This window comes from Rutilus rutilus, assembly GCF_951802725.1.
Source record: "Rutilus rutilus genome assembly, chromosome: 6".
Classification (NCBI taxonomy): Eukaryota; Metazoa; Chordata; class Actinopteri; order Cypriniformes; family Leuciscidae; genus Rutilus; species Rutilus rutilus.
The window spans coordinates 10,574,942-10,589,403 of NC_140214.1; the positions used below are offsets into that span (position 1 = coordinate 10,574,942).

At 38.4% G+C, this 14,462-nt stretch overlaps 2 protein-coding genes and 1 pseudogene across 8 annotated transcripts in view; 2 read left to right on the top strand and 1 right to left on the bottom strand.

Annotated features, from left to right (window-relative positions):
* arhgap12a (Rho GTPase activating protein 12a) overlaps window positions 1-4,802 on the bottom strand; it is a 30,359-nt gene extending 25,557 nt beyond the window's left edge. For 3 of the 6 annotated variants that reach the window (XM_084410691.1, XM_084410687.1, XM_084410686.1), the window contains exon 1: window positions 4,555-4,761. The gene's annotated coding sequence lies outside the window, so the exon portion shown is untranslated. Of the gene's footprint in view, window positions 1-4,554 lie in introns of all 6 variants that reach the window. The other 3 variants (XM_084410689.1, XM_084410688.1, XM_084410690.1) reach the window with 2 other exon arrangements.
* An 849-nt stretch (window positions 4,803-5,651) lies between these two features.
* Window positions 5,652-10,408, top strand: LOC311291604 (E3 ubiquitin/ISG15 ligase TRIM25-like). The gene is made up of 6 exons (XM_084410721.1): window positions 5,652-6,301; window positions 6,650-6,745; window positions 6,943-7,176; window positions 7,289-7,448; window positions 7,586-7,645; window positions 8,118-10,408. The coding sequence occupies exons 1-6, from the start codon at window positions 5,714-5,716 to the stop codon at window positions 8,498-8,500; spliced, it is 1,521 nt and encodes a 506-aa protein (XP_084266847.1). The 5' UTR covers window positions 5,652-5,713; the 3' UTR covers window positions 8,501-10,408.
* Window positions 10,409-11,441: 1,033 nt separating this feature from the next.
* LOC311291483 (tripartite motif-containing protein 16-like) lies at window positions 11,442-14,186 on the top strand (annotated as a pseudogene). The gene is made up of 5 exons (XR_014630282.1): window positions 11,442-12,025; window positions 12,082-12,204; window positions 12,253-12,403; window positions 12,541-12,609; window positions 12,698-14,186. The product of XR_014630282.1 is annotated as a tripartite motif-containing protein 16-like (transcript).
* The last annotated feature ends 276 nt before the right edge of the window (window positions 14,187-14,462 follow it).

Consider the following 14,462-nt stretch of genomic DNA (forward strand, 5'->3'; position numbering starts at 1 on the left):
AGTTGCAGCTCAAAAAACATGCATGAACATCAGAGGGTATGTTGAAAGATACAGTACAACTTATGTCTGATGTAATTACTCAGTGTTTGAACTGCAAAAAGACATAGATAAAACAGCTTGTGAACAACAATTTCACTTAACCTTGCATTTACCTCATGAAAATGATTCAATGGTCAGTTTGTAGCAATAAAAAAAACACTTGAGAGAAGCTTATTATACTGTTAATTATATTTGTACATTTGAATAAATTTGTCATGAAGACAATTGCTTATGAAAACTACCTTATGTGCAACAGTTATATACAAACATTTAAGTTTTTATTTGAGTAAGTATTATATCTGAAAATAAATAACAGTTGTATAGTTTGGGCTCGTGAATGCACGTTAGAGATTAATATTTTGTAAATACAGTGGTAAATTATGTTTTTATTTGAGCAAAAAGCACTTGCGTTGCTTCATGAAGTTGAAGTTAAACCACTGGAATCACATGGATTACTTTAATGATGCCTTTACTAGGGCTGGGTAAAAAAAAATCGGTTTTAATTGATGTTCAATTTAAATGGAACAATGTCGATTCGGGAAATCCCTGAATCTATTCTTGCGTGTGCTTTACTTGCGAAGATGTGAATATTATCTGTACTTCGACTCTCGTCCTGAGATGTATCCTTCTTTCGAGATGCTCCACAAAACAAAAAAGACAAAGGATCATGGCGGAGGGTCACGGTAACCAATTGAAGCCAGCGCCAGCGGAATTAAAGTCTGACGTGTGCAAGTATTTCATGTTCAAAGGCAGTGACGGTAAAGATAAGGTCGACAAAACCACTGTCATTTGCAAGTTGTGTCCGCAAGAGCTACGATTCTGAAACAACACAACAAACCTACGAAACCACCTGTCCAGACGACACACTGACAAGCTATTTGTTTTTTTGTGATTCTGGACAGCAACGGCTAAACGTTGCATCTGCCTGCAAACTACAGTCAGATTCACCTCGCGCTAAGAAAATAACAGATGCCATAGTAATGCTGATTTGCAAGGGTTTACACCCCTACAGCATAGTTGAGAATGAGGGCTCTCAAAATCTTATTAATGTTTTGAAACCACGGTACGTAATGGTAACATGCAAGTACCTCAGTGAAATGGCGATACCGAAAAAGTATGCAGTGGTTAAGACCAATGTCGCAGCGTCTCACAAGTCGGCAGAAAGAGTTGCCCTTACCTGTGACAGCTGGACATCCAGGGTGACTGACTCATATGTTACCATCACATGTCACTATATCGCAAGTGACTGGACACTCGTGTCGCATGTTTTGCTAACCCGGGCTGTCCACACCAGCCACACAGCAAGTAACATCTCATTGTTGAATGAGGCCTTAAATGAGTGGGGTATTACCGAGAAAGAACCGGCCCTGGTTACGACAATGCAGCTAATATGGTTCGTGCAGTGGAATTAATGATGTGCTTCACGTCGGTTGCTAAGCGCACACGCTGAACTTAGCATCGCAAGCAGAACTCAAACTTCCTAAAGTGGCTCAATTGCTTGGCAAAGTCAGACGAATCACTGACTTCTTTCATGGAAGCAGCATCGCCAGCCATACTCTGAGAGTCAAACAAAAGCTACTGGATCTACCCTCACATAAGCTGAAGACTGACGTTGTAACTCGGTGGAACAGCGCACTGGAGAAGCTAAGGCGGTTCCTGGAACAGCAGCCAGCCATATCCACAGCGCTGCTCTCACCTGAGGTTCGCAGAAGTGAGAAAGATCTCTGCACTTTGTCAGACGCTGACATAACGGCAGTAGAAGATGTAGTGAAGGCTATGAATCCCATGAAAGCTGCTACACTAGCCATGTCTGAGAAGTGGTCATTGGTCCTCTGCAGGCACGGCTGTTACAGGAGATGAGAACTGCACCCAGCGACTCCACAATCATCAAGGACTTTAAATCCACAATACATGACCTAATGTCAAGGTATGTTTACTTTTTTTAAACTTTTATAAAAGTGCTTGCGGTGAAGTCACTGTGCCTGTTCAGCAGAATGACAACTCCTTGGGTCCTCCTGATGATGTGAGAGATGCAGAAGCCCCCACATCACCCAAGAAGCCAAAAACATCTGCACTGATGGATGTCCTTGGATCAGTCTACAAAGCAGCAGCCCCAGCATCAAAGAAAACTGTCACTGAAATTGTAAAGGAGGAAGTGGCAAGGTACAGGGAAGTCAAACCTGTCCTTCACTCTGAAAACCCACTAATCTGGTGGAAGATGCATGCAGAAGAGTATACTCTTTTAGCACAACAAGCAAAGTGATATCTCAGTGTGCCTGCGGAGAGTTTTTTCAACTGCTGGTGATGTAATCACAGCGCAAAGGAGCTGCCTAAGGTCAGGCCATGTTGACCAGCTAATCTTCTTGCAGAAAAAATTGGCAATTAAAAAAAGTTGTAGAGTTGTAGGACAGTTATATTTATGAACAGTTAGTATGTTTGGGTTAGGGTAAGCAATGTCCAGACAAGGGCTTTATGAGCGTGTTTTAAAATTAGTTTTATTTCTTAAACGATTCAAGGTGTTAATGAATTTCAGTGTTGCACTGGTTTTATTTTTTTTACCGTATTGAGCATTGTGCAGTTTGTGCTACTTACCTTATGTGCACTGTATGTGCATATTTATGAATTCTTGTTAAAGAACTGTTAGTTATGTATACAGTACGCAATGTCCAGACAAGGGCTTTATGAGTCATTTTGAACATTTTTACAGTAATGTGCACTGTGCAGTTTGTTCCTACATTGTGTGCATTGTATATGCATATTTATTATTTTTTAAATCTGTTCAAATGTTTGTTACTCAAAGTAAAAGTAAAAATGAATTAAACATAATTGTGTGGACCCTGTTGTTAATGCAAATGTGTATTTCAGTAATAGAGCCTAGCTAAGAAGGAGGGTTTCAGTTACCAGCATTTATATTGAAATATTGATTCCATGTCTATAAAATTAACATTTTAAATAAAATATTGATAACTAATCGATGTTGAATCATAATCGAATCGAAACTATATAAATAAGAATTGAATCGCCAAATTGTTCGCAATACCCAGCCCTAGTCTTTACTACCTTTCTGGGGCTTGAAGGTGGTAGTTACATAGACTGTCTACGAAAAGATCTTCATTTGTGAACGAAAGTCTTACAGGTTTGGAATGACATAAGGGTGAGTAATTTATGACAGAATGTTCATTTTTGGGTGAACTAACTGTTTAACCAGAGACCTCTGAACACAGCAGCTAAACACTGGCTTACTGAACACAAGCCTGATCCAATGAGTGATCATGGCATCAGGAAGAGTAAATCCTGAGGTGAAGTGACGGAGAATGGGGTTTTGTTGAGATGCACAGAGATAAAGAAAAGAGAGATTAAAAAAAGAAAGTTCCTACTTATTCCAATGAATTTATTTTTCCATAACTTCCCAGTAATTCATGATTATTGGATAAGGATTTAAGAAAATAATAATAATAGTGCTCAAACAAAGCATTTCTAGCTATAATATATTTTTGAGACAAGCATAACTAATTTCCACATGAACTGAACCCTATAGAGAAAGATCAAAGCTTTATTTCATGTTTTTGGACTAGAAGACCGACTGAGTTTAATTCACAATGTCTTTAGCATTAAACACAGAGACATCTGTCATGGGAAACTGCAGTGAATGAAAGACATGTATGCCAGCGAGAAGCACAAAGAAAATGTTTCAGTTAACTTAATAAATAATGCACAAAAATTAACAAGACAATGTATATGAGCAAAGCATGTGACAGAAGCTCCGCCCACACAGAAACCTCATATCTCAAACACAATCTCTCTCTCACATACATACTCCCCTGCTGTCAACATGACAACAATTTAAAGTGCTGTCATACGGATTTTAATGCGGGATTTATGGGAAAGGCCATGTAAACTAAGTGTTAAAAATACATGGCAGAATATGTAAACTAGCGTTTCACGGTTTGCCATTGCCAATTAGGCTATAATTTCGCCCAATATCATAAAATCAGCAATTTCCTTGTCACTTTCCTCGGTGTAACGTTATAACATAAATGTAGCTATGTCATTTACACACTTCAAACAATACACGACATCAATGTGACATTTCACGCAATCAACTTTTCCAGCCAAATATAACAAAAATGACGAAACAAGTTCAATAGAAGTGAAAATTATATATAAATGTTTATGAAAAACAGAAAGACGCTAACGTAAATCTTAAATAATCTGAGGTCAGGTGAAATTCACTCCCTCAGGTGAGGGACACACTTTAAAACTCACCTCTGTCGCTCTGTGACAGATTATAACTTCTCAAATTAAACTTTCAAGTTTAATTTTCTCGTTTACTTCAGTGTTAATGTCTGTATAAATGCTGTTTACTCAGCAGAGAAGAGTTAAGCACACCTGAGGAAACAGGTTCGCTCTCATTCCTACCTGCTAACCTGCTAACGCGTTTTTAAAAATCCGTAAAACAAGCTGAAACGCCTATCATTGTACCTATTTTCACAGATTACCGACAGATGAACGTACCTGACGAGATATTCCAGGTGTTTCGTGGGCTATAGACAAAGAAACAGGCTGAATTGGAGGCTCATCGGTCTTGCTGGGGAGTTGAGCGTCGAAGTTAAGGTTGTTCCTGAGTCGCGGCGCGAGCGAACTCCTCCGGCACGCTCGCGCCCACTATCCCCACAGTCCCGCCTCACCGCTCCCACGCGCTCCTCACGGGCCGGTGCCTGTGAACTTCACTTGGACTCTATAGGGACCCTTGACGGGACACTGACGCCACCGTGAGGCAATAGACAGAAAACTCACAAAATTAAAACTCAGAAAGCAGTGCCCTCCAAAATATTTGGGGTCAGTATTTATATTGCGCTACAATCAAAATTGTTACATCAAGTGGCATTTATTTTTAATATTTAATAAAAAAATTATCATAGACATTATTTTGCAAAGTAATCACATAGAAATCATGCAGCAGTTAAAAAAGCTAAAAAATATTTTACAATTATTTATGTTTAATCTAAGTTGTTTAATTATTTATGTATTATTTAATGTTAATTTAAGTTTTATCAGTTGTCATCTGATTGATGTGTTTATCTGATCAAATGATTTACTGTAGATTCATTGTAGGGACAGTTGTGAACAGTAAAGTTAATTGATACAAACTTCAAAAATAGAACAAATTCAAATTCTTCTGTAAAGCAGCTCTAAAATAGAGAATAGGCCTAGTGTTGTTATTCAGCTGAAGTCGCTTCAGTGTTGATTCTGTTCCCTTCAATAACTGTGTAAACTTCAATTCTGAAATGAGTTCAGTTCAGCCATAAGAAGCTCACACTTTGAGTCAGTTCAATGTTTATTCAATTCAGTTCAATAACAGAGTCGATGCTGCACAATTTGTCCGTTATGAAACGAAGTCGAATCAGCTATAAATCATCTAACAGTTTTATTGTTTTGATGGTCGACATTATTATTTGTGTCCAATAGAGAGCAGCAGAGCGTTAGATTGTAACAGTTTAGACATCTTATCGGTTCTCTCGCTTTCCCTCTCTTTCCCCCTCTGTTAGCCAGTTGCCACTCCTACCTTCAGTTCTGTAAAAATGAAACTCATCACTACTTCCTGTTCAGTCTGGGTGTGGGATTCAGCAGTTTTGTGGAGGTTTTCAGTTTCTGAGGGCTAAACTGTTACTAAATGGCAGAATCCAGTGTTTCTTTGGCTCAGGATGAGTTCAGTTGTTCAATCTGTCTGGATCTACTGAAGCATCCAGTGACCATTCCCTGTGGACACAGTTACTGTATGATCTGTATCACAGGCTGCTGGGATCAGGATGATCAGAAGGGAGTCAACAGCTGCCCTCAGTGCAGACAGACCTTCACTACAAGACCTGTTTTAGGTAAAAACACCATGCTGGCTGAAGTGGTGGAGAAACTCAAGAAGACAAAACTACAAGCTGGTCCTGCTCAGTGTTACACTGAATCTGGAGATGTGGGGTGTGACGTCTGTACTGGGGACAAAAACAAAGCCATCAAGTCCTGTCTGGTGTGTCTGAACTCTTACTGTCAAAATCATCTGGAACAACATGAGAGTTTCTTCAAAAGTAAAAGACACAATCTAATGGACGCCACTGGACGACTTCAGGAGATGATCTGCCCTCAACATGAGAAACTACTGGAGATTTACTGTCGTACTGATCAACACTGTATATGTTATTTGTGTACAATGGATGTGCACAAAAATCATGAGACTGTATCAGCTGCAGCAGAGAGGACTGAGAAACAGGTACAAACAATTACACTATAATGCAAATAATATCAATTGCAATATGATAAATTTAAACATATTATAAAGGGTTTTGTTTATCATGCTGTGCCATGTGTTTTACAAATATCTTCTGGAAAATCTGGAAGTTGCTATATGATTTAAGTAACATCTAAATAGTAGCGGGTGATATCAGAAATTAAATCTGATACTTTTATTAAATCTGATAAGTTTTGAACAATTTGATTTGTAAGGTTAACACAAAAGTACTATGTACAAACATTGATTTAGATATATTTTAATGTTAACATGTTTTTATTATCAAACACATATACACACTGTATATTGAACAATACACTTTCCCAACAGAGACAGTTAGAAGAGACACAAAGAACAAACCAGCAGAGAATGGAGGAGAAACTGAAGGAGCTTGAGGAGCTGAGAGAGGCTGTAGAGTCTCACAAGGTGAGTTTAGAGCAGAAGAACTGCTGGAAGAGCTGTTTCAGACTCAGTTAGGACTCTCCTCCAGTCAGTCCGTGAGGAGCCAGTGCTGGAGCTCTTTCAGTCCCACTGAAGCCCACTGTGGGGAACAGGCTGTGTGAGGGACCAGTAAGAGCTGAGTGAATGGACTGGTTCTAATGCGTCTCTGTGTGTCCTAACAGCGCTCTGCACAGGCAGCAGTGGAGGACAGTGAGAGGATCTTTACTGAGCTGATCCGCTCCATTGAGAGAAGCCGCTCTGAGGTAACACAGCTGATCAGAGACCAGGAAAAGACTGCAGTGAGTCGAGCTGAAGAACGACTGGAGCGACTGGAGCAGGAGATTGAGGATCTGAGGAGGAGAGACACTGAGCTGGAGCAGCTTTCACACACAGATGATCACATTCAATTCCTCCAGGTAACAGATATCTGACAAACAGGACAGTGTCTTTAGGAAGGGAAGAGATTGCGTTTTCTAATGTTTCTGAGTCTTTAGCTGCTGTTTCTATTGTGTCTTTGTGTCTGTGTAGAGTTTCCAGTCTCTCTCTGTCCCTCCTGGATCTACAGACTCGTCCAGCATCACTGTCAGTCCTCGTCTCTCTTTTGATGATGTTGGTAAATCTGTGTCTCATCTGAGACAGAAACTGGAGCGTTTCTGCAGAGAGGAAATAGAAAAGATATCTAGAAAAGGTAAGTACTGGATCATTTATGTAATCCCAGAATTAAGTGGTTCAACATGAAATATAAACTGGAATGAAAAGTGCACAAAAAATGAATATGAAATATGTACATTTAATGTTCTCTGTACTTTTTTTCATATTCCACAGTAACGTACATTGAGATCATTCCCACAGCCGAATTCAAGACCAGGGAGAAATTTTTACAATGTAAGTCTCTAAACACACACAGACATATGTTGGGTTTTCATGTTTTATGTGGACTTTTAATAGACACAATCATTTTTTATACTGTACAAACTGTATATTTTATCTCCAAACCCTAAACCATTACATAAAACTTTCTTTATTTGAAATTAAAAAAAAAATAGCACAATATGATTTATAATCTGTTTTCCTCATAGGGAACAAAAATGTCCCGACAAGGATTTTGGATATTGCTCTTTGTGGAGACATTTTGTCCCTATAACATAGGGTTTACCTGAACCACACACACAAACACACTACTACTACTTCTACTACATTGATTTACCCCCTTATAATCTGATTGACACCATGTAGTCATACATTTATTCTGTTAATCTTTGTTGAATAAAATAAGATATAAAAACAAAACTCCTGCAACAGTTAATCTTTCAAATAATTATTTCCTGATGTATATTATTTGTTTTGTTTCCATCAGATTTCCATCAGTTCACTGTGGATTTAAATACAGCGCATAAAAGAATTTGTCTGTCCGATGGGAACCGAGTGATTAAATACACTGACACAGTCCAGCGGTATCCGGATCATCCAGACAGATTTGATACTCTGGAGCAGGTGTTGTGTCGAGAGAGTGTGTGTGGACGCTGTTACTGGGAGGTTGAGTGGAGTGGTGAAGTGGGTATATCAGTGTCATATAAGAGCATCAGTAGGAAAGGAGAGGGAAATGAATGTATTTTTGGACGCAACATTCAGTCTTGGAGATTATTTTGCTCTTCCTCCAAATGTTTATTCTGGTACGATAAAAAAAAGACTAAACTCCCTGTAGTCTCCAGTAGTGTTGTTTTTGGCGGCCTGTTTTAATTTTAGTTTTAGTCTAGTCTTTGTGTCAGGCTGTCATTTTAGTTTTTATTAGTTTTAGTCACATTCATACTCTTTTTAGTCTAGTCAAGTTTTAGTCGACGAAAACTGATGACATTTTAGTCTAGTTTTAGTCAACGAAAACTGATGACATTTAGTCTAGTTTTAGTCGACGAAAACTGATGACATTTTAGTCTAGTTTTAGTCAATGAAAATTGTATTTTAGTCTCTTTTTAGTAATGCGATTCTATTTAACCCAGTCAATATAGAATTTCAAACAAGGCTATCTTATAGGCTATTTAGTAGGCCTTAGGGCTGTGACGGTGGCAGGTTGTTGTTTTTTTTTACCACCGCGGTAATGGACCAACTACCGGCGGTGGTTGGGGGATTATTTAAAAAAAAAAAAAAACTTGTTTTATATTTCCACACAAAGACGCGTGATATAGGCTACACTCTGCGCTTTGAGAGGGATGTGGGACACGAGCAGGAAAACACGAAGATATCGATCTCTTTATGATATCTTCGTGTTTTCTACTTGATGTAAATTGGTCTGAAGAGCGAATTTTATCCTCCACAAGGGCGAGATATTTAGGCTATGTTTGAGATTGCGCTGCCAGAGAAAGTGAAACTAAAAATCACCCGCGCGTGTGAAACGCGCTTTACAGCTAAACTCGCGCCCTATGTCTAATATAACAAGCACTGTTAAAAAGAATTTGACATGCAAGTACAAATGTAGGCTATCTGTCCTACAGCGTTTTTCTACTTTACCACAGTAAAGAATACGAATATAATAGGCCTAATTAAAAGCGAACCAAGAAACGTTTAGGGTATAATAGGCTACCTTTAGAAAATGGGTGAATGAGACGTGAGTGAAGATTTGGGAAAAGAAACAAGATATTCCATGCAGGGATGAGTCACGATTTTTGGATATTCGATTAGTTTATTTAATTATAGAATATTGAATAGGTTGTGCGATATTCTCTAAAATAAAATCTCCATGAACACGTCGCATCAGCGCCAGAACATGTAACCAGAGACGCTGCCAATAACATACAGCTTTCACAAAGAACCGGCAAAAGTAATGATTATGAATGTGTCAAATATATCAATGAGACATTTTAATAGAATAACTAATGGAGTAATATATTGTTAAATTCGCTGATAATCGGGTGACCAGATCGCAATCCAGAATTTAAAGCCGACAAAGCTATGGGTTCACGCACAACTCTCTCATTCGTCGTGACGTTATAACATTTCGTCTCGTCTCGTTTTGGTCAACGAAAATGAAGAGACATTTTAGCATAGTTTTTATTTTTTAAACCACATTTAGTCTCGTTTTTATTCGTCAACGATATTGCATTATGCATGTATTTTAGTCATCGTCACATGACCATGCATTTACGTCTAGTCTCGTCTCGTTTTCGTCAGGTGATAACGGTTCGTTGACGACAATATTTCGTCATAATTTTCGTTGACGAAAGCAACACTAGTCTCCAGCTCCTCTAGAATAGGAGTGTATGTGGATCACAGAGCAGGAACTCTGTCCTTCTACAGCGTCTCTGACACAATGACCCTCATTCACAGAGTCCACACCACATTCACTCAGCCTCTCTATCCTGGCTTTAAAGTTTACTTTTTGGGACCACATATTTCAAAAGTAAAACTGTGAGAATTGAACTGCATTGATGGTACAGAGAATCATGTTTGAGGTCAATGGTAAATCCGTGTCATTGAAATGCTGAGTGGAGCCTTTTCTTAGATTAATCGGATGAATAAATGTTCATAAACATAGAGTATAAAAAAGATGAATGTGGAAACATCACCACTGACACCAACAGTAGAAATAATACTTGTAATGTAACCTAATTTACTTGCTTAATGCAAATAAAATAAATAAGAAGCATGAGAGGCATTTTGTTGTGTTTTCTTCAATCATACTTTAATACATATATATTCATTGAGTGAATTTTTAGAGGATCCTCTTTGTCTTAAAATATTAAATGTTTATTAAACAACGGTGGATTCAACAGTGACACTTTAGGGAGACTTTTACTTGAATGAAGATACAAATATGTATGATGTTTTCCAGAAATAATGGTTACAGTTGAGTCTCATATTGTTGCTTCTGTCACTGTACCACTGGATCTTCTCATTTTGCCTCAACATGTTTACAGTAAGTCGTGAAGCAGTCATTTATTTTAACCTCAGTGACTTACAGGCCGATCACAGACAGGGTCAGTCCTAATCTATTGGGCTTCCATTAAGACTGCAGCTTAAGAGCACAATGGTCACACACTTTCTGTTCTATGTATTACATGAGGATGCTTTACCCTAAACCCGCTGGATGTTGATGCATACCTGGACATGTTTTTTGTTATTTTATTTACATTTTTAATGTAAGTTTGTGTCACTGCTTTTCCATTCTTCTTCCATAACTATCAGTAGTTCATTCTACTAAATATCCTATGATTTTTAAACACTTTCTAATTGACAAGACAGTAAATGCTTTGTGATGAGACATACATTTTAAGTTTAGCATGGTCATTATTTAATAAAGTAATAACACGACAATAATTTTGCAGTTATAAAAGCAACAAACTATTCTAGAATTATTTATAATTATGATTTACTGAAGACTCATTGTAGGGACAGTGAGAGGACATTAGTATTAACATTAGTATTAACATCAACATTAGTATTAGTGATCAGTAGAGGGCAGTGAACCTTACCTTATCTGACCAGCTCTCTCTCTCTCTCTCTCTCTCTCTCTCTCTCTCTCTCTCTCCTGCTTTCCCTCTCTTTCTCCCTCTTTCAGCCACTCCTACCTTCAGTGAAAGTGAAAGTGAAACTCATCACTACTTCCTGCTCAGTCTGGGTGTGGGATTCAGCAGTTTTGTGGGTTTTTTCTGTTTATAAGGGATAGACTGAACAGTAAAATAGTAAAATGGCAGAATCCAGTGTTTCTTTGGCTCAGGATCAGTTCAGTTGTTCAATCTGTCTGGATCTACTTAAGAATCCAGTGACCATTCCCTGTGGACACAGTTACTGTATGATCTGTATCACAGGCTTCTGGGATCAGGATGATCAGAAGGGAGTCTACAGCTGCCCTCAGTGCAGACAGACCTTCACTACAAGACCTGTTTTAGGTAAAAACACCATGCTGGCTGAAGTGGTGGAGAAACTTAAGAAGGCAAAACTACAAGCTCGTCCTGCTCAGTGTTACACTGGATCTGGAGATGTGGAGTGTAACGTCTGTACTGGGGACAAAAACAAAGCCATCAAGTCCTGTCTGGTGTGTCTGAACTCTTACTGTCAAAATCATTTTGGCTTTAGATTTTCTTCAAAGGTAAGAGACACAATCTAATGGACGCCACTGGACGACTTCAGGAGATGATCTGGCCTCAACATGAGAAACTGTTGGAGATTTACTGTCGTAGTGAACAGAAGTGCATTTGTTTGCTCTGTATGGTGGATGAACACAAAAACCATGAGACTGTATCAGTTGCAGCAGAGAGAACTGAGAAACTGGTATGAACTAAAGGAAGTGCTTAAATGTCAAATGCATGTGAAATATGTCGTCTAAGACTGCAGTGAGTCGAGCTGAAGAACGACTGGAGCGACTGGAGCAGGAGATTGAGGATCTGAGGAGGAGAGACACTGAGCTGGAGCAGCTTTCACACACAGATGATCACATTCAATTCCTCCAGGTAACAGAAATCTGACAAACAGGACAGTCTTTGTGTCTGTGTTTCCAGTTTCTCTCTGTTCCTCCTGGATCTACAGACTCGTCCAGCATCACTGTCAGTCCTCGTCTCTCTTTTGATGATGTTGGTAAATCTGTGTCTCATCTGAGAGAGAAACTGGTGCATTTCTGCAGAGAGGAAATAGAAAAGATGTCTGATATGGGTAATGCACTGGATTGTTCTTTTACTTTCAGATTTAAGCATCATGCTAGAAAAATCTAAAATGTTTATAAAAATGAATACAGAATACATTGTTTCTTTCAGTGTTTTCTTTAATATTACACTGAATATGTCTTTTGGTTTTCATAGTAAAATACATCGATTTTGTATCCACCCCTGAACCAAAGACAAGGGAGGAGTTTCTTCAATGTAAGGCACAACACTAGTGGGTGAAATCTTCCCATTTGATGTCAGTAATTTCCTGATTCAGAGACAGATTATGTGTTTTATCTTTCAGATTCCCGTCGGTTCACGCTGGATGCAAACACGGTGCATAAATACCTATGTTTGTCTGAGGAGAACAGAATGATTACTGAAACCAACACAGACCAGCGGTATCCTGATCATCCAGACAGATTTGATAGTTTAACTCAGGTGTTGTGTCGAGAGAGTGTGTGTGGACACTGTTACTGGGAGGTTGAGTGGAGTGGGAGAGGAGTGTGTATCAGTGTCATATAAGAGCATCAGCAGGAAGAGACAGGGTTTTTTTGAATGTGCGTTGGGATATAATGATCAGTCTTGGAGTTTGTATTGCTTTCCCTCCAGTTACTGTAAATACTCATTCTGTCACAATGACACAGAAACTGAACTCCTTGCCGTCTCCATCTCCTCTAGAATAGGAGTGTATGTGGATCACGGTGCAGGAACTCTGTCCTTCTACAGTGTCTCTGACACAATGACCCTCATTCACAGAGTCCACACCACATTCACTCAGCCTCTCTATCCTGGCTTTAGAGTTTATGGATCAGTGAAACTGTGTGATATCACAAAATAGAATAGGCTATAGGGCTGCAGGATGTGCGATAGGCTTTTATAGGATTCGTAGTTGATCTGTGATCCGTAACGCATGAATTTTGCAATTGAAATCGCTTCAGATGATTCAGTGCGTGCAGGAACTGAACAGATAGATTAACTGAACTGAACTAGACTCTATTCATTTAGAGGAGACATAGAAATCCCACATAGAAAAACTAACTTTGGTCAAACTGTTTTATCTGTCAAAGGGGGTCATTTTTGGAATAGCATTCCAACAATTACTAGAGAATGTCCCACTTACTGCACATTCAAAAAGCATCTTAAACAATTTATTAAAATTTCACAATTATGTACTCATTTTAAATAATTGTATTGATATAACGTAATCTGCCTGATTGTGTGCTAATGTGTTTTGTGCTTGATATTGTACTGTCATTCTTTTATGTTGTATTATCCTGTATAATGTTATTTTCCTGCCTCGGGACTACAGGTGAAAATTAGCATTTATGCTATAACCTGGCTCATTTACAGTCTACAGAAATGTTTGATTGTCCATTAATGTGCACTGTCCCGAATAAAAAAAAAAAAAAAAAAAAAAAAAAAAAGAATCAGGAACTGAATCATTCAAACTGATTCGCGAACCGACTTAGACAGATCTGCCAACTTGTTTGATGAATTCTTTGAACAGAATCGACTCAAAAGAGTGATTCATTTGTGAATTGAGCATCGCTCAAGCCCAGAAAAAAAGATACAGCGCGCTTGGAATAAACTACGCATTTAACAACAGATATTGCATTAAAATAAAGTAACGAGAGGAACGTCGCCCAACGTAACGAAGTAAAAGTACAGTTTTTTCATTAGAAATGTACTCGAGTTAAAGTAAAAGTAGGCTACCCACATTCAAATCTACTCTTAAAAGTATTTTTTTTCCAAAAAAGTACTCAAGTAAATGTAACGAAGTAAATGTACTTCGTTACTACCCACCTCTGACTGTATGCTGTAAATAAAAAAATGAGAGAACCAAAGGCCCTCGTGTCATTTATTCTGGCCTACTTATTTAAACTTGGAATCTGTGTTTATGACATCACAGTTATGAATTAACCTTGCAGGTCAAAGGTGTTGCTGTTCATTCTGTTTAAATATGAAACAAAGTACAAAAAACATGCAGTGTGATCAACAGTTCAACAACTCAGATTTTACTTCAATAAAAAGAAGCAGAGAAAGTTTGTCTTTGAATTGTAAGACAA

Excerpts from the sequence above, each read along its gene's own strand:
- LOC311291604 (XM_084410721.1), top strand. The coding sequence starts at position 5,714 with ATGGCAGAATCCAGTGTTTCTTTGGCTCAGGATGAGTTCAGTTGTTCA. Across the intron at positions 6,746-6,942 it reads AGGCTGTAGAGTCTCACAAG|CGCTCTGCACAGGCAGCAGT; the intron begins GTGAGTTTAGAG and ends GTGTCCTAACAG. Across the intron at positions 7,646-8,117 it reads CAGGGAGAAATTTTTACAAT|ATTTCCATCAGTTCACTGTG; the intron begins GTAAGTCTCTAA and ends TGTTTCCATCAG.